General features: G+C 38.4%; 1 protein-coding gene across 3 annotated transcripts in view; it reads right to left on the minus strand.

The window, feature by feature from the left end:
• ERCC6L2 (ERCC excision repair 6 like 2) overlaps nucleotides 1–25,766 on the minus strand; it is a 112,308-nt gene that overhangs the window by 20,921 nt on the left and 65,621 nt on the right. For all 3 annotated transcript variants that reach the window (XM_014466939.2, XM_023765035.1, XM_023765034.1), the window contains 3 exons: nucleotides 21,207–21,287; nucleotides 18,756–19,905; nucleotides 12,499–12,653 (listed from right to left, as the gene is read on the minus strand). In XM_014466939.2, coding sequence (XP_014322425.1) covers nucleotides 12,499–12,653; nucleotides 18,756–19,905; nucleotides 21,207–21,287 — 1,386 coding nt within the window. The remainder of the gene's footprint in view (nucleotides 1–12,498; nucleotides 12,654–18,755; nucleotides 19,906–21,206; nucleotides 21,288–25,766) is intronic.

The following is a 25,766-nucleotide window of genomic DNA, read 5'->3' on the forward strand; positions in this document are numbered from 1 at the left end:
GTCTCATATAAATTAAAAAAATATTCTTATAGGTTTTAGATGTTTCTTACATTGACATCAGTACATTTTTTATATTGTTAAAATTAAAATTCATTGGTATATCTTAATGGAATTTCACACACACACACACACACACACACACACATATACATAATTTTGTAACATTCACTGGTCATTTGAAAAATACTGATGAACTGAGTTATGCAGATCTTCAAAATGTTGACATTCAATTATGCAACACTGTAAAATCGAATTGTTAACAACATCAACTGCCTCACAAAACTCTATGGGGAGGTTATGGTGGCAAACTAAGTTTTTCAATGTTTTAATTTTCACTTGAAAGCATGAATTTTATCACTGGCAACAAGTACTGTCTGTTGTTTTCCTTGAAGCCACATGCTCCGTAAGTTCATTTTAAAGAACGTATCTATTAAATACACAAATAAATAACCACAATTTTGTGGCAGGCAGTTCGACACACCGGAGTAGAGCAAGGACAATGGGCCAGGTACAGGTCACCAGGGTGAAAAGGCCTGGGTGCCTAGCAACAGGCAAAGCTGGGAACACAAGGACCTCACTTCAAGGGCGACCTTTTCTCCCCCAGCATATTGCTGGCCATGTGGCGTAGATCCCCTGGCCTTTCAGATCGCTGGCCATGCAGTTCGGACCCTCCTCTCACTTTTCCTCCCCTGGTATCTTGCTAGTCACGCAGGTTAGACCCCCTTAGAGGGGGAATGAATAAAGGGCTGGCAAATAGCTCTTAAGCAGTAAGCCCCCATGACAATGAGGTTCTGACCTGCATCAAATACATCTAGGCCTCAGTTGTGTTTTAGGACCAGGAAAGCAGTAAAACCAGACAAGCGATATCACAGCTGACCTCAAGACTAGCTGCCTTGACTAATGACCTCCTGCCCTGGTGCCAGCCAATCAGTGAGGCCATGACCCTGAAAGGACACACCTGGAAAGCTGATGCATATTCTACTGAGATCCTCCGCTAGGACCTTCCCTGAATCCCCACCTTAAAGGCCCTCAGGCCTGAGAACCCAGTGCACTCTCCCTGGGGCACACCAGTGCCTTTCCCCTTCTTGTAGTGAAAATGGCTGTGGGGATCTGTCCAGGTCGACCCCTGTGTGGGAATTACCAACAATAAACATTAGCTGACCTCCTATTTTGTGCGGCCTACTGCCAAGTGGTGGTGTTTATAGACATGTACTCCATGGCCTGGTCCTTCAGCAGCCTGAAGAGAGAGCAAGCACATGGGGTATGGACTGAATGTAGTGCCACTGTGTCGACAGTGATGACTGGTACAGAAGAGTCTGAAATAGAGTGATCTCTGAAGACTAAGGCTTCATGGAGGAAGTGGAACTTGACTTGGATTCACCTGGGATGAAGAGCAGACAGATGATCTGGCTGGAGTGCAGACTGAGTAAATGTATCGAAGACATGAACGCCAGGCAAACCTGAGAGCACTTCTCATTCAGATAAGAGGGGCTGTTTCCCCTGCTGATAAATATATTGGTTCAGTGGTAGACCTGAACAATGTCAAGTTATCTCAAGAGAATTTCCAGGAAAACTATGAAAGTTATTCCTGGAAAAGATAGTTTAAACCACTTAAAAATTCTCAGAATATAGTTATGAGGTCCATTTTACCCTAAAAACAACCAAAAACCTATAAATGTATTTTAAAAGTATCAGTATGCAAGACACTATTTTAGGTCTCTGGGGTCATCAAAAGTGATTTAAAGCTATAGCTTGCTCTTTCAAAGTTCAGAGTTTATTAGAAAAGAAGGGAAAATGTGTTCTTAAAGAATTATAATAAAACCTTGGGAATCATCTATAATAATAAAAGTGTAATATGCAAATCGACCAAATGACTGAACAGCAGAATGACTGTCTGGACAACCTTCCGGACGACCACGCTATGACACCCACTGGTACCAGGCCAGTCAAGGCGGGTGCGATACAATTGGTTGGGGGCCCAGCCATCGCCCCATGATTGCCCTGCAGAGGGAGGCCCAGGCCACCAGCCGGCAGTCTGCGGTGGGTTGGTAGGGCCTCCTTCTGCAGGGGTGATCCATCACAGAGCCCTTGGCTGGCTGGGCTGGGCCTACCTCTTTGTGCTGATCAATCGAGGGCACAGGCCGGGCTGAGGGACCTACCTCCTGCCCCCAGAGTGCACGAATTTCAGGCACCAGGCCTCTAGTCTATATAATAAAGAACCAGGGTCATAACAACTGATTATGACCAAAGGCTCAACCAGACCAGAAGTCAGTGCTGGGTTGCCATTGCGACCCAGCACTGACTGCTGCACTGTTGGCGCCCCGACCCAGCACTAACTGCCTAGGGGGCTGCGGATCAGGCTCCGAGAGAGGCCTGCAGAGAGAGAGGCAGGGTCTGATCTGTAGCCTCTGTGGCAGCTGTTGATCAGAACTTGCCTCTCTTTCTCTCCAGGCCTCCACCTGGGCTGCTGGTCAGCCCCACCTTTCTGATCAGGCCCCGTTGATAGGCAAATCTGGGTGATTGTAAGGAGACAATAGCTGCCTAGGAGGCGGAGCTTCTGATGCTGACTGGCATAGAAACTGACCAATCAGAACCAAATCTGGGTCAACTGTGAGGAGCCAATGGCTGCCTAGGAGGCGGAGCTTTTGACACTGACTGGCATAGAAACTGACCAATCAGAGCAAAATCTGGGTCAACTGTGAGGAGCCAATGGCTGCCTAGGAGGCAGAGCTTTGGATGCTGACTGGCATAGAAACTGACCAATCAGAACCAAAGCTGCCTCAACTGTGAGGAGCCAATGGCTGCCTAGGAGCGGAGATTTTGACGCTGACTGGCATAGAAACTGACCAATCAGAACCAAATTAGCCGGCAGAGGAGGGCAGTTGGGGGCGAGATCAGGCCTGCAGGGGAGGGCAGTTGGGAGCAAGTTCAGGCCAGCAGTGAAGGTCAGTTAGGGGTGATCAGGCAGGCAGAGGCAGTTAGGGGCAATCAGGCCAGCAGGGAAGGGCAGTTGGGGGCGAGATCAGACTAGCAGGGGAGGACAGTTAGGGGCAATCAGGCAGGCAGAGGCAGTTAGGGGTGATCAGGCGAGCAGGGGAGAGCAGTTAGGGGTGAGATCAGGCCGGCAGGGGAGGGCAGTTGGGGGTGAGATTAGGATGGCAGGGGAGGGTAGTTGGGTGCGAGATCAGGCCGGCAAGGGAGAGCAGTTAGGGGTGATCAGACAGGCAGAGGCAGTTGGGAGTGAGATCAGGCCGGCAGGGGAGAGCAGTTAGGGGCGATCAGGCAGGCAGGCAGAGGCAATTAGGGGTGACCAGGCAGGCAGGCAAAGGCAGTTAGGGGCAATCAGGCAGGCAGAGGGGTTAAGGGCAATCAGGCAGGTGAGTGGTTAGGAGCCAGCAGTCCCAGATTGTGAAAGGGGTCCCCGAATGGAGTAGGTGCAGGCTGGGCTGAGGGAACCCCCCCCCCCCCCACATGCACGAATTTCATGCACCGGGCCTCTAGTACTTTAGAATAACAGGCCACTTAAAGTACTCTTGGGTGAACAGAACACCTGTAAGAGTAAAGATAGCTTACTTCCAGCTCCAGGGCAGGCTTTGTGGAAGAGATGCCACACCTGAGGGAGGTCCTGACAGGCAGAGGAGGACTGGAGATTTGGGAGATTAGAAAAGTAAGGCTATTCCTGGAGAGAAAATGCACAAGTAAAGAGGAAAAGGTGAAATCATCATGCTTTGCCAAAATGTCTTTGGCGGAGTAGATACTGCCAGCAGGCTTGCTATATCTCTTGAGTTCAGATAGAGCTTTTTAAAAATGTATCTTTATTGTTGAAAGTATTACAGATGTCCCCACAGATAGAGTTTTAATTACCTAAAATATTTTTTTAAAGGAAAGGATGCACTCAGTACACCTGATTTTAAAAAAAATTTAAATTTCTTATTGTTGAAAGTATTACATATGTTCCCCCCATCCCCCGCCACTGACCTCTCTCTGGCCGCTCCCAGCCCCCAGCACATGCCCTCGCCCCCTACTGTCTGTGTCCATTGGTTATGCTTATATGCACGCATATAAGTCCTTTAGTTGATCTCTTACCCACCCCTCCTACCCTCCCCTGCCTTCCCTCTGAGGTTTGATGGTCTCTACACCTGATTTTTAGTTTGTGTGTTTAATTGTTAAAGTGAAAGTAATTCTTCACAGGCAAGTTATCTTGAAAAACTAGACTGATTTGTCATATTGGAAAAGTAAAATGGAATAAAAAAACAAAAGTAAAACCTCCCAAACAAAATAGTATCTAGAGTAAATAAGGGATCGATACTCTAGGGATTTAAGGTAACGGCCACTGTGGAGCCTAATGGAAGCCACTTACCCTCTTATTTTTAAAAATCAGTAAAATAAGATGTTGCAATAGTCTCCAGGAATCCTACACATTCTAAAATACTATGATTCCCTAACCTTATAATTTTGCTTTATTCGTCCTATAAAAATTCTGAACTCCTATGTGCAGAGGCAGTGTTTCCAGATGACAGAGGCATAGGTGTTTCCGTTAAGTGTCCATGTCCAACTGACACCTTGGTCTTCAAAGAGGGAGAAGTATAATTTGAAAAGGGCTAAGTGCTTAGTGTGCTTTAAGTCACCAGGTGGAGCCCATCAGAGTTCAATGAGGCCTTATAGCTCTAAGCTTTTTTATTGTTACTTAGAAGGCATTATTTAAAGAAATAGTATTTTTTAACTCTTTAGAATCTTCCGGCTATTCTAAACAGAGAAACTGTTCAGAGGCCATATCTATCTTCTATGCAACTGGAAAGATGAACAGCTACAAGAGTTAGAATCAAACTATTTCCTAATAAGCAAAGACTATTTTTGTCAGTCCAGCCAGCCCATTGCCAAATTAGTGTATGATTCCTTTCAAAGACTATGTTTTCCTACAGTATTCTTCATGACAAATCAAGGCAGGTCCTTCATCTATAAAATGATTATCTAGAGGACTGGGCTAGATATCTTTTATAGTATTCTAACATACTCTACTATTGATACTATTAAAAACAAAAGTAATAACAAGTCATTGTAGAGAATAACAGAGGGAATTCCAGTCATCACCTCTGCTGATAAATAATAATCATAATTACAATAATAAAATGTGTTTTATTATGAGTCCTTTGAATGCTTTTCTTTAAAAGAGTTGAATGTGTTATGAACACATCAGTCACACTACTTCACGAATTCTGGTAGCATCACTGTGAGGAGGGATGCCGCAGCTTCTCATGCCACCAGCTAGGAGGGGATCAGTGTACATGTTTATCGTTAACACTGGTTTTTCCTTCCTCTGACGAGGTAACAAGTGCTCTTCACAAATGATAAACCATCTTTCTGAATTAACCCTAGTCTTAAAGATAGAAACACAAGAGCCATTTTTTAAGCCAACTCTAGTCACATAAGTTTGTACATACAGAGTGGGGCAAAAGTGGGTTTACAGTTGCGAATGTATCATTTTCCATACGAACAACTGTAAACCTACTTTTTCCCCACCCTCTCTATACACCCACAATTTAAAAAACCTTGATCTTTACTAAAATTACTTGAAAGAATGACTTTCTGATACAAACACATAAAATCCACATTTAGCTATAGAAAGGAAAATGATAAGACCATAAAAAATCCCACCCAGTAAGAGTTAATTCCATTACATGCTGAAACCATAAACCTTACTTACTGGACTACTCCATAAACCAGTCATTTGTGAACAATTACTTTAAGCCATCATGCCATTCACTATCCTGAAAAATAGGGTAATGGAATGCTGTATCTCCCCAAAGCCTGCTCATTGTAAACAGTCCATCCCTCCTCGCTGACTCCGAGAGCTGTATAAACACACTGCAATCAAAGCCACCACAGCTCATAGAAATCCTGTCTTTAAGTCATCTACAAAATGCAATCTAATACAAATACAAGAGAGAGAGGTTCTCACTAACACAATATTTTGTATTTACAGTACTCTGAACAGTGCTTAAACCTGCATGGCTGTATGAAAGGCGCTCTCCCCCACGCCACCCGCGCCCCCAGGCTGACAAGCGTGCTTAGTTCTCTCCTTTACACCACACTGCAATAACATAAAGAAGGGTTTACTATTAATCCAGGTTTTACTACAAAGCGACCCGTTATTTCTCTGTCAAATACTGGCGAGAATGCCAAGTGTCTGTCATCCAATTCAGGGGATTAAGTCTTCTTTTATAGTCTGATACTTGTACCAATCTATAAAAATACAGATATAGTTTCTTAGAGTTGGTCACAGTCTATATTTTGGCTTGGAGTCAGGCAGCAGAGGTTGACTATGACAGCTGGCAGGAAACTGAGGGGAGAATACATCCTCCCCCTTTCAGGCACCACATCGCAGTTGCCATAGTGATTAATCCTTAATTGAATGCTGTCTTTGTACATTTCTTTTCAGAAAACTTTAAGTAAACTTAAGTTGAAAACATGCAGTTGATTGAAAAAAAAATGAGGCACCACATCACAAACAGGTATAGCTACGTTGTGTGACATACTTCCATATATTAAAAGAATGAAGTAACTCTAATAAAGGTATTATCAGTTCCTTCAAATACTTAAAATATTTTTTGGGGGGTTTGAAGCTTAACCCTAAATTATAAAGGTTTTCCCTATTGTTATCAGACATCTCATTTTAAAAAAAGCTGCCCAGAAATGGTTCTTAAAATATCCAAATACATTTTAATGCAAAATGAGTTATTTTATATTGTTTGTATTACTGTATAACCAAGGTGTAATTAGATTTTAGGAGAGGTAGGTTTTCATTCAAGACATCTATAAAGCGTATTCTATGAATGGAAATTATTTATAAAAGTATGAACTATAAGAAACCAAAAGATAGATGAAAAAGATAGTATATTAGGCCTTTTCTTAATATACAGTTGAGTTTGAAAGCAGGTTCCTAGCTTTTGTCATTTTGGTTATCAACAATTATATCAAAAGGACTGAGAACCTCTGAAAGACCAGAGTTTTATCTAGGCTTATGGTAGACATGACCTCTTTGTCAGTTTTCCATTTAGTCTATTCCTGTGCAATTTAGTTAAAGGCTTTCACTTCCATTTAGTCTATTCCTGTGCAATTTAGTTAAAGGCTTTCACTTAGACTCAACATAGTATTCCTTGGAAAGTGAAATTCTTGCATGTTGTGATCCCTGTCAGTCGTCTACTGCCGTCACACAAACAGTGAGGCAACACCTCTGCACTGGCTGCAGACACACGTGCACACACAGACCTCACACTCATGCCCACGCACAATCTTTTCAAACACATGTAAAGGTCTCTAATAAAACTTTGGTGACAGACATGAAGCACCCAGAAGAATTCTCAGTAATCAAAAGATTCTTGATGCATGCAAGCCCCAGATGAAAGATACTGTCCTGTAGGTGGAAGGTCTGGGACTTGGGGAGTCTTCAGAAGCAAGAGGCTTGCAAATCTCTCTAACAATATGGTGGAGTCTCTTTTGTCTTCACCTTGCTTCATTTCCCTTCACCTTAGTTTATTCTTTTCTTCCCATAGCTCTTTTTCAATTTTTTTCAAAACTGCAAATTCACTATTGCCACCCAACCACCATACTACAAGTTGCAAAACCTTTCAGTGAGTGAGATACATGTCTCTAACCAATGTTTCAAAGATTTACTCATTGAAGGTGCTGAAGTAATACTAACCAGATATGGTGAAGTCACTGAGTGTAAACATTTCTTTCTTAGATAGAAATTCTGTGGTGTGGCTTTGAAATGTCATCAACATCTCATCTATGTGAAATAGTAGTATCTCAACACTTGGGTTGCGGGAAACGAGTTAAGTCGGCTCGCGTGAATTGCGCGTACTCCGCGGGAGCCGTCTTAAACTGAGATACATGTCTCTAACCAATGTTTCAAAGATTTACTCATTGAAGGTGCTGAAGTAATACTAACCAGATATGGTGAAGTCACTGAGTGTAAACATTTCTTTCTTAGATAGAAATTCTGTGGTGTGGCTTTGAAATGTCATCAACATCTCATCTATGTGAAATAGTAGTATCTTAAAACGTCTTTACAAATATTTTAGTAAAGAGAAAAACAACACTACCTTCATTCTATCTCCCTGACATGACTGAAGTAGTATTTAGTTTCCAGAAGAATTATAATGAGGAGGACCAAGATTATTATGTGTAAAGATATTGCAGAAGTAGTCTGCTGGCAGTGATGCCTCCCTCATTTGAATGTCTGTCAGCAGCTAAGGAAATATCTTAAATTAGAAGCAGTCCCATCAACTGATGAATCTGAAGAGAAAATAAATCTATCAGCTTTAAAGAGAAAAATTACTAATAACTTTAATTCGAATATAGACTCTCATAAAATAAATCAATATAAATTATAAAGCACTGAGTGGCTTTCTATTTCCATAAGCAAAAACTTAATAGTCACATATAACATTTTGGAAAAATATTCTACCATGAACATTATTAAGTTTTGTTTGTTTTAATCATTTTTTAAATTGATTTTAGAGGGGGGAGGGGGAGAGAGAGAGAAATATGAATGGACCGGGGGCTGAACCCACAGCCTGGGTATGTGCCCTGACAGGAATTGAACCCACCACCTTTTAGTGTATGGGGACAATGCTCCAACCAACGGAGCCACACTGGCCATGGCAAACATTCTTGTGGTTTTCTTAAGGGAGTCCAAAGCCCCAGATTTCCTAGTACCACCCAACCTTTTATTTATAGGTAAATGTAGTTGCTTATAACTATTTATGGATTATTCCTGTGGTTCCCTCAGGGATCAACGCCTCCAGGGGAGTTAAAAGGGGACAGCAGTCTTACCCAGTGGTAGTACTAACAAGAGTAAACACTTGATTTTGTGGACCTCAATTTAACGGACTACGGATTTAATGGACAAAATTTCCGGCTTGTATGTCATATATGAACATTAACAACCTCTTGATTTTAAAGTGCTTTTAAACAGGATTTTCTTAAAATTAAATTAAGAGGCTATTTTTTTTTATTAATTCACTGTTATTTTTAACAAATTTTAAGCGAATAGGCCATATGTTGGAAAAAACACTGTAGTAATTTTGCTAACATAAATAAATATTACATATCTACAACTATGGCCAAGATATTTAAAGCCAAGAGTCACCGCTGGTAAGCAATGTTGGGGAATGATTAAAATGTGAGAATTGGTTCTGTTGTCATGGGGTGTGTTTCTGCAGCTAAGCCACGCCCCAGCTGGTGTATATGTTTACTTCAAGGTAACTGATGAATTCACACATTTACTAGACCTACTCAGTAGAAATGTAAAGTTACTGTAATAGATATAGAAAACTTTCCAGTGGAATTAAACTTTTCATACATACTTAATTTTAATTACACAAACATGTCTGCATAAGTAAAAACAGGTAAATTAACTTGTCATTTTTAAAGATAGGAATTCAGAAAATCTACTTTATTATATAACGGATTTTCAGCTTTGACGGACTCCCCCTCGCCCGAATTAGTCCATTATCTCGAGGTTTTACTGTACTTATTATTTATTGAGTGCTATGTCGTGTCAGGCACTGTTCAGAGCACTTACAGGTATTACTTCATTTAGTTTTCATAAGAACCTTTGGCAGTAAGAAGTATAATTGTTTGTATTTTAAACACCAGGACGTTGAGGCACAGAGAAGGTAAGCGACTTCCTCCTGGCCACACCAGGTTATGAGGGAGAGCAGAATTCAGACTCTGACATTCCGAGTGGAGTCCATGCACAGGCTAGTGATCACCACCAAACTCCTCCTGCCTCTGGGAGGCTGCACAGCTCATCAGATTGGAGATGAGACTCATTGTATTTATTTACTTACTTATTTTCAATTAAACTAAAATGAGAAAAACACGAGGTATGTCTCAGGGGTTATATTTTATGTCAAAAATATAGTAGCTTTAGTTTGGACATTGGTGAGAAACTGAAAATATCACAAATATATATGATCACTATTTTAAAAATTCTGATTATCAAATATCAAGTAAGATCTTTCTTTTTTAATGGTAAGTTTATAATGTTGTCCCTGAGTATTTTTGTATATAGGTAATATAACTTTCAAGATGTTAAAAGTACAGCTATATTAATAACCTGATGTATTAAAGGGTATAGGTCAAACCTGATGAATTGAACCTTGTTCTGTTGGAATTTCACTGTATCAAGTTTTGATGTACAGAAGCCAGCCACTGAAATGAGCATGTTGAACAGACAGTTCTTGCCTGCTAGCCCTGGTGGCATGAGATTGGACCCCCTGCTTACTGGCTTTAAAACTTGCCTGAATATTTTACACCAACCATGATTTAGTCATGAAACCACACATTTTTCCCTATTCCCTGAAAAAGATGTACTAAATTGGTCTACGTGTCAAGGGGGAGATACATGGTCTCAAAGGGCATATGAGAAATCCTAGGGGATAAATACTCCAATTTGTTTCCTGGTAAGAAATATCCCTCATCATAAGTACCACTGTGAAGATACAAGGTTTCTGCTGAGGTTGTGCTGTTCACCTCAAGAATGTTGGTGCTGAGAAAGGTTGAAAACTACTGGTATTGCTAATGCAAAGATAAAGAAATTTCCTGCCACTAAAGGCAAAGTATATTTGAAGCATTTTCATTTTTGCAACTTTTCTTGAGAAGGTTCCAAAGGGACTTTTTCTTGCTTCCATATCTAAGGGGTTGCTTCTCAGGTACATTTGGGGAGAAATTATATGCCTGTAAGTTTCTTCTCTGAAAAAACAAATAAACTAGTAACTAATATCCAGTTATTTTATTAACAGCTATTACAGAGGTTTGCCAGCTATCTTACCCTTTTCTCATTAAAATTTGTTTGTTTAGGAAAGGGAATGTTTTTTTCTTTTTTAAAGCTAATAAAAAATTGGCTGTCTATTTAAAAGATACCAATATGCTCTTCATTCTAATAAAGCAAATGCCTGGCAAACCCAGCATACTTCTGCCTATCTTCCCCAGATAGCTCCTACAAGGCAGTCAGACTGCAGAAATGCTGTCTACAGTGTTGGTTGAGAGACAGTATATGTCTAGGTCAAGTGACAATATAAAAAAGCAGCATACTTGGGTCATGAAAGAATGTTCTCATGAACTGTATTTTGACATTGGGCCTTTTGATTACATTAAAATACTAAAAGCGCCGCGTTTCAAAGTCTGCTATTACATTTACCAAAAGATATTGTAAGACAACTGACTGTTCACTGGGCCACTCAGTGGTCTTCATTTAAAATCCCGGCGACAAGTTTCCTTTATATTAAATGCTGGGAAAAGCTTTTCTCCTCTTCAGAAGAGCTAGTGTTTTTCCGCCTTTAAGGACAACATTTAGCTCAGTGTTGCTCAGCAGGGTGTTAGGGCATTTTGGGCAAATCAATTGTTGGCAAGTGGGATGTTCCCCTCCCACCACAGCCATTTAGCATCCCTGGCCTCCAGACATTAATGCCAGCCAGGCACTCAGTCACTGTGACCGCCCAAACTGCCCACACACATGATCAAATGCACGAGTAGAGAACACACTAAATAAATTGTTTACTTGCTTTGTTCTGTCTACCAGGCAACGCAATTGAATTTGTCCTTAAAAAAATATCTGGGTAAGACCATTATGTCCTATATTTCTACATCCTAACTTTCTCCCACTCTTGAACTTCCAATTTAAGTTATATTTCCCTTGGTCCCGAGTTTCACTTTCTATTCTGATTTTATCATTAAGACAATCCAAATTATTTTAGGAGCCCGATGAGGTACAAATAAATGAAGATCCCTTGGCAGTTCAGAGGCATTACCCCTTTCATTCTTAAAAGTAATGCTAACTTGAAACAAACCACTGGTTTACAAAATATGCATTTTTAACTCCTACACATAAAGTGGTAGAAAAACTACTCCTCAGACACTTAGTTCTTAGGAATTAATAAAGAATAATAAGCCAAAAGAAGAAAATATTTTTTTAAACCTTTGATGAAAGTTACTATCTGTAAATAAATTTCACATTTATATAAAACTTTATTTCTATATAATATCAATTTTAAGCGAGAAGAGCCCACAGACAGTTTTTATTACCTTTAACATTATAAAAATCCTTTTACTAAAAAAAAATAAATAAATTCTATATGAACCTAGTTTTTGCGTGTCTTCATTTTAGATGAAAAATTTTGGAGGAAATTTGGTTTGGGTTCTGATTTAACTGCATGATTCCTTCAGATTCCTCATTGATTGGCAAACTTTTATTGAGGGAAACGATTAAGTAGCTCAACAATTTTAGACATTTAGATATTGATTTGTCTTTTACTATAAAACATCTTCAGTGACTCCAGTGCCCCAAGTAATGTTCTGTTTTTTACACTTATTTGTATGTCACTTATAATCTTAGTAGCTACTTTTGAGGGGTTGCTTAGTGAAGATCTTATTAACTTCTGTGAAAATGAGATAAAAACTGAAGATGACATTATGCTATATGCTTCTTACCTTAGATGTGCAAACAGCTATGTTAGCAGGAAGCTGGGAAAACTGCTTCAGTTCAAATACATCACGTGCTGCCCATCGGCTCATGTGATTCTCAGCTTTGCTTGATCCAATCACATTCTGGTTTGAGTGAATGTAAGCCACTTCCTGAACGCCATCTAGAGGTAATCGATGTTTATTCAGTGATGTCTCATTAGAAAGCAGTATGATTCCACGTATACTTTAAAAATTACAGCAATACACTAACAGTCAGTTACACTTGTTTTGTTTTTAATCCTCAAGAAAAATATTCAGTTTGTCTGTTAACATCATAATAGTCATTTAAAAAAATTAAAAAGAGAAAGAGTTCAAATATGTTGGTCTAGGTTAACTTGGAAGGACTTTTCCCCTCTCGTCAATATGAGAACTTCTAAGATAGGTAACAATCTTTTTATACTTAAACCTGAAATGAGAGTTTTGGCCAACAGAAAAGTCGTGGTGAAGGGTCGTTTCTATGAATTTGTTGTTCCAGTTGATTTTTAAAAAAAATATTTTTATTGATTTCAGAGAGGGAGAGGGAGAGATAGAAACATCAATGAGAGAGAATCATTGATCAGCCACCTCCTGCACGCCCCCTACTGGGGATTGAGCCCAAACTGGGCATGTGCCCTTGACCAGAATCGAACCTGGGACCCTTCAGTCCACAGGCTGATGCTCTATCCACTGAGCCAAACCAGCTAGGGCTCTAGTTGATTTTTAAAAATTGTTTAATAATTTAAGCTCAGTGTTAGCCTCATCTGTTCCTTTCAACATGGACTTGATTACAGTGATGAAGTGGGAGCGAGGGGTTTATGACCAGGGAGTTTCGTTTGGTTGGCTTTGTTCAGTTTTACTGTTTCTATTGTGACTTTTTTGTACATATGCCCAGAGAATGTCAAGATTGGAAGCTTTTTAGGAAATGAAAAAAATTAACTTACAGCTTTTATCTGAAAGAAGTTTAAAAAATGGCTACATTTTTTATTGCTTTGCTTCTAGGCACCTATAATTTACTTTAAACTGTGGTCATAAAAGAGAAGGCTAGAACTAAGGTCTGTAAAAGCTCTCTCCAACAGCTCTGGCAATGAACCTCGATTATGACCTTCAACACTTGTGCTGTTTCAGTCCTGAACTTCTCTCAACCAGACTCGCCAATCATGCGAAAACAAGATGTTAAATAAGAGACTGAAAGAGCAACTAAGATAGTATTCTCAAGTTTCAAAGCACCAGGGAGTGTGTATGGCAATAGTTTAAAACCTTCCAAAGCCCTAGCCGGTTACTCAGTGGTTAGAGCATCGGCCAGTGGACTGAAGGGTCGAGGGTTTGATTCCAGTCAAGGGCACATACCTGGGTTGCAGGCTCAATCCCTGGCCCCAGTTGGGGCACGTGTGGGAGGCAACTAGTTAACGTAGCTCTCACATTGATGTTTCTCTCCATCTCTCACCCTCCCTTCCACTCTCTCTGAAAAATCAATGGAAAAAAAAATCCTCAGGTGAGGATTAACCAAAAATAAATAAAATAAAACCTTCAAAAGGATTCTTCTGGTAGAAAATTTAATCAGATTTTTCTTAATTTTGATGATAAATTTTATGCCTTACTCAAAATAGCATTAGTTACACACTAGCTCTTCACATCTTTTGGACAATAAAATCCAAACAAAACAAAAAAACTCAGCTGACTAAAAAAAATAGTTTATGTAATAATTCCTCAAACATAAAATCTAGTTGTAGCACACAAACCAAAGGATAGCCCAGTAATTAGTTCAGCAGTTCTCAACCTGTGGGTCGTGACCCCTTTGGGGGTCAAACGACCCTTTCACAGGGGTCACCTAAGACCATTGGAAAACACATATATAATTACATATTGTTTTTGTGATTAATCACTATGCTTTAATTATGTTCAATTTGTAACAATGAAAATACATCCTGCATATCAGATATTTACATTACAATTCATAACAGTAGCAAAATTACAGTTATGAAGTAGCAACGAAAATAATTTTATGGTTGGGGGTCACCACAACATGAGGAACTGTATTAAAGGGTTGCGGCATTAGGAAGGTTGAGAACCACTGAATTAGTTACAAGGGTATCAGAATGTATACTATCATGAATATTAAATATATTTTTATTGATTTCAGAGAGGAAGGGAGAGGAAGAGAGAGATAGAAACATCAATGATGAGAATCATTGATTGGCTACCTCCTGCACGCCCCCTACTAGGGGTTGAGCCCACAACCCAGGCATGTGCCCTTGACCAGAATCGAACCCGGGACCTTTTAGTCCACAGGCAAATGCTCTATCCACTGAGCAAAACTGGCCAGGCCCATCATGAATTTTAAATGAGACTACTAATAACTGCAAAAGAAAGCCTGCTTTGCAAATAAGTTAATCCCAATGATGAAGGTTTCCACATCACTGTATCCTTGCTTTTACACTAGCTTCGTTCATATAGTTTTTTGGGAACTAACTCTTAAAATCACTAAATAGCTTCTCGGCAGGTGGTGGTGGCAGGGGAAGCAGTTCTTCCATCTCTCTGAATCCCACAGAGAGCAGACAGTAATTAGAGCAAAACCAACGTCACAGACAGCACTTAGTTCGAAATCAGATGACCAGATACCCACGTGAGCCCTAAAATACAGGCACGTGGGGAACCACCAACAGCTATACACTCTGCACCGCACCAGGGTCTGTGTGAAGGAAGAAGGAAGCAACAGAATGGCACCTGCTCGATCCGAGAACAGGAGACCACAGAAGAGCCAACAAGTACTCACTGGGAAGCAAAATGGGCCAACTGGAGGTAGCAGCTGATCTGGGAAGGTTCCCACTCTCCAAGGCTGAGTGGGTGCATGGGGCGGAGGCAAGACAGCCTGAGGGCTGGAGCAGGCCAGCACTTAGCAACTTCCCAAACTGACCCACCGGGGCTTCCAGGTCAGGGCCACACAATGAGGAAAAGAGAAGGTCCATCAAAGGAGGGGAAAGGGATAGGGACAGGCAATCCCACCACAGTTTTGAAGATTATACAAAAATCACAGATATGGATCTTTGTGAAGTTACATAAATGTTCCTAAACTCTGCCTCATTAAAAAAAATCAGGGAAAATTTTTTATAAGAATAAGGAAGAGGGTCAAATCTCATAAAAATTATGAGAGAAAAGAGAATAAGCAGCAGAATTTATCCCTATAATGAAAACATGCCAGATATATGTGCTCACAAAACAAATTAAAACAGTAACTGATTTCAAAATGAGGTAAAAGAGTTCAAGAAAATGATAAAACACAGGAACCAACAACATAAATCAGAATTAAAATAACTTAGAAATAGGTGGCAGAACTCAGGAAAAACTCAAAATTAAAAAAAATTATTTCAGCCCGGCTAGTCTGGCTCAGTGGTTGAGTGTTGACCTAAGAACCAGGAGGTCACTGTTCGATTCCTGATTAGGGCACATGTCTGGGTTGCAGGCTCAATCCCAAGTAGGGGCCGCGTAGGAGGCAGCTGATCAATGATTCTCATTGTTGACGTTTCTATCTCTCTCTCCCTCTCCCTTCCTCTCTAAAATCAATAAAAAATATTTTAAAAAATTATTTCAGAAATAAACACTAAACTAGAAAGAACTTAAGATGGAATGAACACAATAGATAAGCAAAAAAGAAATGAAAAGGATATAAAAAAGGATTTGAGAGAATGTGACAAATTCAGGTAAAGAGCGAACATTTGAATAACAGGAGTCTCTGAAGAAGAAGGCCAAGCAAACAAATAAAACAAGTAACTAAAAACACTAGCATAAGAAAGTTTTCCTAAAATCAAACCCAAGTTGAAACTATATTATGAGAAAACTGACCCAAACTGCTATGGACTGAATGTTCCTCCTCAATTCATATGTTGAAGTCCTAACCCCAGGGCGATGGAATTTGCAGTTGGATTTTGGGAAACAATTAGGTCATGAGGATGGGCCCTAAAGAATGGGATTAGTGCCCTTATATGAAGACACAGGAGAGAGATGATTTATCTCTCCACCAGGTGAGACATAGCAACAAGGGGGCCATCAGTAAACCAGGCAAAGGGCCCTAACCAAGAACCTAACCATGTTGGCATTGTGATCTTAGTCACCCAAACTTAGAATTGTGAGAAATAAATGGTAGGCAACTTAATCTATGGTAGCTTATTATAGCAGCCTGAGCTGATTAAGACAAACACCAAAACACAACCTAGTAAAATTACTGGACAATAATGAAAAGAACAAAAAATGCTTTGAACATCTAGAAAAACAAACAAATGGACATGTAACACAGCACTTCATGCCAGAAGAAAATAAAGCTACATATTTAAAATACTTAAGAAAGTGTGAGCCAAGAATTTTATATCTAGCAAAAATGACTTTTAAGTATAAAGGGCACAAAGTGTTATCAACAAGAATCTGAGATTATTCTCATGAGTACTTCCTGAGGGAGCTCCTAGAAAACAAGCTTCAGAAGACCAACATGACTTGAGAAACACTGATATAAGGACTAGTGGGGAGCGTTAAATGTATAGTTACCTGCAAACCAAGAATAAATTAATTCTAAGAGGGGAGGCTACGCAACACAATGTCTGCGAGTTCCAACACTGTGGACATAGTATATCTATTTTAAAAGTAGAAAGAAATGGGGGAGCATGTTTTCAGGAATCATAATGTAGTATTATTGGTATTTTTACTTTTATGACTTTTATATAATATGGGATAAAATAAATGAGTAATTATGGAACATTATAATTAAATCATTACCTATATGCTTAAGAACCAGAATTAACATTATAGAGGAAATGGTATACAAATGTAATACATAAGAGGTTTAATAAAAGCTCTATAGTCTCAAATTATCAATATAAATATGGGAGTATCAATATAAATTCATGAAGTATTTAATCATATATAAAATGCACATATATGTATATAAATACATGTATACATAAATACATGTAAATATAAATATATACACATGTAAATATAAACATGTATAAGCATATAAACATATGTATAAAAATGTGTGTATATATATATGTACATACATATAATCTGCCCACAGAAAAGGTCCCAAAATAATAACCAAGCTAGTAGTAGCAATGATCATTCCTAGCATAAGACTGAGATCTTGAAACATGCTTTCTCGCTAAAAGAAACCAAGCCTTCTTGTCTGGGGCAGGAAACGTATGAGATGATCCTGGGACATTTTGTAATATCAGAGAGCAATCCAAGATTACGAGCATCATGACAGAGGGTCTCAGGAACCAAAATGCTCATGTCCAAAGGCTCCCATTGTCCAAAGATGAGACAATTAAGCTTCAATAATGACATTAACTGCAATAGATTGAGACCCATTAAAAGTATTTGAATCAATTAATTCATGATTTTTAGAAAGACCATTCCTTCTAAGGATGATAGGGATCCATTTATTATACTAAAAACTGATAAGAAAATGAATTAAGTATTTCCCCTGCCTATCCTATATGAACTATAGCACTGGGTAAGTAACAGCATTCTAACTAACAAAACAGAAATGAGAGAAGTAGAAAATAGCATGTTGCTATTCTGAATGAGTAAATAGTTATAGGCATTAAGCATCAATGGCCGTTAAGATAATAAAGAGAGACCAAAAAATATTTTGTGCCTCCCATAGTTTTGCCAAACACTAACATTTATCTTGTCAAAAGGGACTGAACCTCAGTTTGATACAGTCTCAGATATGGCTCAATGGCAGGAAATATACAGGGCAGAGGAATATGTTCAGCCTCTTTAGAGGACACAATTAGCAAAATCCAAATTGAGGAAAACTCTATAGATAGCCCAGGTAAATCAACAGATAAATCATAAGGAAATGGAAGGGATGAAAGAAGAATACTATAAAATAAAAGAGATTATATAATTTTTTAAAAATGAGACCAAACTATGTCTAGGGATACACATTTGTGTAATAAAATTGTAAAAAAGTCAAAAAAGTAATTACTATAAAAGTTGGAATAATTAGTATTTATGAGGATGGAGGGGCTGTGATTAAGATGAGGCAATGTAGAGGATTCTGGGGGAGATGACAAAGTTTTCTATCTTGACCTAGGTGGTCTTCCCTTTATCCTGCCACCCACCCACTTTCCCATTTGTGCCTCAATGCCTGATTGTAAAGAGCTATTTCACAAGCTCATTCAAGAATCTCTTACAGAACTATTTAACAAAACAAATAAGTAAAGTTTTCAGAAAGTATCTGTAGTTACCTAAAAATTTATCCATTGATTCATGTATCTGCTCTTGATTGGCAATGCTCTCATTTGAAAATTTCATTGGTTTTCTTGGTACTAAAGTGCTATTTTTCTTATGCCTTGGCAATTCTGAAGAGAAACCAATTTTATCTTTAATAGCATTTGGTCGATGTTTCTGTTTGGAGAAACCAACGTGGCTAACAAAAAAGTCATCATCTGAGGATGAAAAATCATCAATAACCTGAGAATTACAATCTTCATCTGTTGCATACAGTTGGTTTGCTTTCTTCATTGTTTTAGAAAAAGTGTCAAGTTCCCTTTTATTTTCCTTTTTTCTCCTGAACCTCAAAGAACTAGTAGCTCTTTGTTTTCTTACTCTTGACTTGGAGGAAATGTCAATGTCATCAGATTCATCACTGATATCACTACTACCTTTTCTTTTCATAATAGACGTCAGGATCACGCTCTTAGGATTTAATTGTTTTGAAATTATTCCACTTCCTCTGACATCAGTCTTTCTATCATCACCATCATTTGTTATTTTTATAGGGTTTTCTGTTTCAGAATCTTCAGATCTATCCGCGGGTGGCCTAGACTTTAAACTACTCTGAAGGGATTTCTGAGTTGTATATTGTGTGGGAAGGATGACATCACTATCTTCTGATTCTGTGACATTCTGTAAAATGCAATGGTGGTCAGTTGTATTTTTAAAATTCTTCTTATCAGACTCAGAAGAAATAGACTGTTCTAAAATCTTTTTACTTTTCTCAAAAACACATTTTTCACTTGGATTTAGGATATTAGCTAATTTCTGATGTTTTGAAGTACCAAGAGGGACTTGATTCTTCTGACAACCAACGTCTTTGGCTTCTGCTGAAAGGCCTGGGGGCTGCTCATCAGGACTTTCATTGTCAGATGCAGTATTTTCATCACCGTCATCAACTGCTTTCCATTTTGTCTCGAGCAATTGAGAGAAGCCACACTGGAGTAAGGTGAGCTGTCCAGCAGGACCGGAAGCTTTACTTAGGTCAGATGCTTTGCCTTTGGCAGACTTGACTCTGGAGTTGTCCACCAATTCATCGTCACTGAGGTCGCTGCAGAGACCACATGCATCTTTTGCCGGTGGTTCCGCACCTCTGTGTTCTTGACCGTCAGGCTCTCTAGGCTATGACAGAAATATTAGAAAATGTCAAGAGGATGACATCACATCTATCATACTGGAAAGGAATTAAATTTGGGCAGATAACTTGTACAAGTCTATTACATGGTATTTTGTAAAAGTACACTTAATAAACAAATGTAAAGGAGTTAATATTATAGTCTGGTACACTATTTTCTTTTTTCAAGTTTAACAACTTTCTCAAAATAGAAGTTTAAGCTAGAATACCACATGACCATTCTGGCCTCAAAAAAGAAAAGCACACAACTTAGTGCTTACGGTAGCCCAGCAGATGCTTCTCATTGTGCTTTAAGGAGGAGACAAACAGGAGTTAACTGGAAAATGGTTCTAATCAATTAAAATTAAAAATAAGAACAAATAGAATCTTGACAACCAGAAGTAAAGGAAATATTGAAGATATTTTGAAGCAAACTTTGCTATAAATTTAAATCCATATTTAATTTTTTCACATCAGTCAGAGCTAAGTGTATCTTTCAGTTTCCTAAAACTGAGGCGTTATTAATCAGCACTTTGGGGAAAGTATTATCTAGCAATACTTCTGTCAACATTTGCTATTCATGTATTTCTATAAATTAAGAAAAATGTTCACCCCACATTTCAAATCATTGGGCTGGTATAAATATATACCCCTAAAAACAAACAAGAAAAAACCAGCAACAACAATAATTTAAAAATCTACACATAATTTTTACTTTTAAAAGATCCTTTGATAAGAAATATAGATTTTGTATACGTGAGATGACAAACTACTAAAAAGATAGTAAGATCAAGGACTGAAATAATCTACGTAAGAGAATAATTTTGATGTTTGGATTTAATAATCTTAAATACACTTTGATTGCTATTTTCTCATTTAATTTGTTGTCTAGTAAACATCATTTTAAAAGGAGACTTATGTAATACTTTAAATAATAAAGAATTTAAATTAAAAAAAAGAATTCACAGGAATAAAACAAAAAATAAAAAAACTATCAACATAAGAAAAATCATTTTAGTTTGGATTGGTCACTTATACAGTGCATTTAATTTTGGACTTACAGTTTTGTTTAGTTAAAATTCCACTGTAGATATAAATGCCCGATGGGTGCTCTTGTTCTTATGATAGAAAATGTTAAATTAGCCTACATTATTAATTTTACTGACAGTCCTAATTTTGTGTCCTTGACTCTTTTTTAAAAGGCATTTTTTTTACACATCGAAAAATGAAGGAGAAAGGGGAGAAACTTAAGCCTGTCACAGTCCATGTTCTCTAGGCGTTCTGGGCTACAGATTCCAACATTGCTTACTGGTTCTTGGTGGTGTTCTTGAGGTTCCTCTTTCAACCACGTTGTGGCTGTCATGACCCCTGCTTCCACTTGGCCTTCTCTCTATAAAGAATGCAAATAACTGTGTAAAATATGGGGTAAAAAACACCCAGATAAACAACAGCAATGGCATGCGAAAACTTGGCGTTAAGAAAGAGTACAGCTTGCTTTAGCTCTCTTAGTTATTTTTAAATTTGCTAATTAAGGAACTCATATACACTTTACATAACATTTTAAAATACTCTTAATTCTTAGGTAGTAGAGTGGCACAGCGAAAGCATGCTGGGCCCATAAAATACTCTTATTTCTTGTTTTAAAGCTTACTTTTTCAGATAGAAAACTAACAGTGCTTTTTAGCCAACTCCATTAAAAGCTCTAGTAGGTAAGGGAGGGTGGGAAAATCTTATATGTATACATACAGTAATGACTCCATAATAACCATGTCTATGTAATAATTACAGTAAGGACATTGTCTACATTTTAAACAGCACAGATAATGTTGAGTACTGAAAACTTGATATTCTAGCCTATATTGCTAGTGTATTTATTGTTCATATTTATTAAAATGCTTATTGATTCCTTAGATATAGTAGTAGACCTCAAAATGAAAAGGCCCATCCTAGTATGAAACTTAAAAAGGTCTTAATTATATAACAGGTTTGCTATATCTTTTGGGAAATTATCTATAATAATCAAAGAATAATATGCAAATCGACCAAACAGCAGAACAACCATCCGGATGACCTTCCGGACAATCACGCTATGACATGCACTGGCGCCAGGCCAGCCAAGTGATCGCACCCCATGCCTGTCGCCTACAGAGGGAGGCGACTGGTGGCGGGGGGTAGAGGGGCAGCGCTGCACAGATGGCAAGCAGTGGCAGCAGTGGGGGCGGGGCCAGCTGCCAGCAGCCCAGGGAAAGAAAGCCCTGATAGGCCCTGATCGCTGGCCAGGACTAGGGACCCTACCTGACGGGTCCTGGATTATGAGAGAGTGCAGGGCCGGGCTGATGGACACCCCCTCCCTGTGCACGAATTTTGTGTACTGGACCTCTAGTTTATGCATATAAAGCTTTTGGTATATCATTTAACAGAGGTATTTAATTGCCTAAATTCTAGAATATTAAATTTTCTTCAAAAGGAAATTAATATATTTCTCTTTTAAGGCTTTATTTGTTGATAGAATGAAAGAAAATAATACTACCATCACCAGAGTTTCGAATGTCCAGCTTATGAATACATAGACATACCAATGGCATGGTTCCAGCTACCTGGTATCTATCTGGGCAACAAGTGAGAATTTCCCCTACAGATCTTTAGAGCATGATAAACAGCTTCTAAATTGCCATACTTTCTCTTCCAATGCCTAGAAGCTATTACCGCAAAGGAGTGGGGAGCCTCCTGCCCATGAATGACTTTCATCTTTCCAACAGATGCGAAATGGCTAAACAGCTCCAACTGGCAGTACCAGAAACCCTCAAGCGATCAGAACCCCTTTGTGACAGCAAAAGGCAACTGCAGTTTTCTGCTGCAGTGCAGCCCAGCACCTTGGAGACATGGTTAACTCCTCTGTTTTTCTCCTACCCTCTGACCCATCACACTATCACCCTGGCCCAAACCACTCCATCTCTGGGCTGATTATTGCATTACCCTCCTGCCTCATTTCTTGCTTCTACTCTTGTACTTCTGCTGTCTAATTCTTAATATTTAACCCAGGTAATGCAGATCAGACGATGTCATTCTTCTGTTAAGAACCCTCTGATTGCTTGTTGGCTCCTCAAAGTCACAGTCAAAGTTCCTGAATGTCCCCGCTTCCTGTCAGGTCTCTGGCCCCATCTCACTCTCTTGCCAACTCCACTCCAGCCCCTCGGGCCTCCTGCCATGTGCGTTCTCCTCCCTCAGGGCCTTTGCATTTGTTCCTCTGTCCCAATCACATCTTCTTCCCCGGTCTCTTCAAAGGATAAATGAGTCTCACAGTGAGCTCTGCCCTGGCCACCCCATTTACAATTGAGATGTGGTTTCCTGACAGCCTCCCTCCCTATCTCCCTTCCCGCTCTCACTTTTTGTTATTGAAGTAGTTTACATATAACACTGTACACATTTAAAGTACACAGCATGTTGATGTGATACATTTATACACTACAGTATTATTCCCACTGTAGCTTTAGCTAACATCTCTATCATGTCCCATAATGATCACTTTTTGTGTGTGGTGAGAACATTTATGATCTTGTCCCTCAGCAATTTTAAAGTATATAATACAGTAGTATTGACTATAATCACTGTGCTGGGCATTAGATTTCAGAACTTATTCATCTTCTACCTGCTCTATTTTTAGCCTTGGAACCTATCATAATATAGTCTAAGCTTCACTTATTTTTTTCTGCTTATTATTTGTCCCCCCACATAGAATTTTTTTTATAGGCAGGAGTTTTTTGGGGGTGTATTTTATTCATTTCTGTATACTTAGCTCTATGAACAGTACTTGACATTTAGTATATATTCAATAAATATTTGTGAAATGAACTCTCAACTCTAATTCTAAAGAGAAACTATGATGTAGACTTAAAAAGTCAATGAAAAATATAACTAAATTGCTCAGAAATCATCAGATTAAAAATGTCCTGTAAGTTCTACATCTTAAAACATTTTAAAGGGATTATAGCTTTTAAAAATTAAAATGTATCACTAGAAATGAAATTCATCTTTTATGTTATGATACATGCTTTTATTATAGAGGGCTTAGCATAATAACATTTAAAACACTGTTTGGCCAAAAGCAGCATGAATTGAACCAGGCCTGAATAATTTTAAAATCTGGTTGACAACAAATGAACAATTTTAAGTCAATATTTAATAACTGAATGCCAATGATGTGCTTAAACAAAATAAGACCTGGGAGTCCAGTCATTAGTAAATAGGCACTCCTGGAGAAGAAATAAGATATACTCGGGACACCCAGAGAACAAGAGCAACTTCTACTTAATAACTCGTCATACTGGTATGTCTTACCTAACACTTGTTTAACCAAAGAATAGGTGGCTATTCTCATAAAATAGAGAACTAAACTATGGCAGAAAATGGCATAAGTAATATAATGCTAATATATTTTATAATAATTTCAAATTAGAAACATGAATGTCGGCTGGTATGTTGTTTAGTACTCTGAGATGGAGGCAAGGTCTCAAAGAGCCCAGGAGACCAAACAGGGATAGTCAATAGAAGAGAGAAAAGAAATGGGAAAACAAGTCTATAACAAGAAACAGCATATTTGAAAACATGAACAAGATCAAAGAAAGGGACTTTAAATGGGCCACTCTATTCAGAATCAGTTACTATAAAATAAAACTCAGCATAGACACCAGCAATGACATACCAGTTGTAATAGTCACAGGGTACAAATAATATGCCCCTTCCTGTTAGCCATGCATCAGTGTTCACTTACTAGTATTAGGCTAGACCAGTGATGGCGAACCTTTTGAGTTCGGCGTGTCAGCATTTTGAAAAACCCTAACTTAACTCTGGTGCCGTGTCACATATAGAAATTTTTTGATCTTTGCAACCATAGTAAAACAAAGTCTTATATTTTTTATATTTATTTTATATATTTAAATGCCATTTAACAAAGAAAAATAAAAAAAAAATGAGTTCGCGTGTCACCTCTGACACGCATGTCATAGGTTCGCCATCACTGGGCTAGAGTCATACCGCTACCTGCTTAACATATGCTTTCTGATGTTACATGTTCACCATGTAAATGTTCTCTCCCACCTCCCACCAAGATGGTCTAAGTTCTTTAAAGACAGGGACCAATTGTTCCTTGAACTATTTTTATGGTACCTAATGAATAAATGAAATATAGAGTGTTAAGGTTTTATTACAAAGTCCTGAAAATTAAGGAAAATATCCTTAATTCTAAGATTCCGTTTCTTCATCTATATGATGGGGGTAGGGGGGTGGTTTGAAAAAAAAATGATAGTCCAGGATTTTATAATACTAAATATCAACTAGAAAATAGGTTAATAGCCTCAGTGGCATGGTATATTAAAGAATTTAAAAGATTTTTTAAAGGATATAAATATCTCATTTGCAGAATAAGAAACATCTGTATGCTGAGGAGAACACAACTGGGAGAGTTTGAAATATTGGTGTGGAATTTTTACTGGGAACAGAAAACAAAAATCTTCATGAAGACATGAGAGTGCATCTCAGGGAATATTTGGTAACTTTTAATCAAAACACATTTTATACTTTTGTTTATTTAGGAAAGTCTCTCTCTTTTTTTTTTTTTAGTTCAGGACTTCAACAGCTGTTTCAAAATAATAGACTTCTCTTTCCCAGTCTGAAAATGGCGTTGGAGGTCACACTATCTAGTATATGTGTCTGTATTTGTGGGTGTAGATTATTTATTAGTATGCATGGGAAAAATCTTATTATAGCGGTACAATAACTCATTTCTTATTTTTCAAAAAGTAGAAATTGTAAACATAAGGCATTTTTTTATGAATAAAACCACAAATTTCCCTGAAAAGGCACCAGCAAT

Source organism: Myotis lucifugus, unplaced genomic scaffold, assembly GCF_000147115.1.
Source record: "Myotis lucifugus unplaced genomic scaffold, Myoluc2.0 scaffold_371, whole genome shotgun sequence".
NCBI lineage: Eukaryota > Metazoa > Chordata > Mammalia > Chiroptera > Vespertilionidae > Myotis > Myotis lucifugus.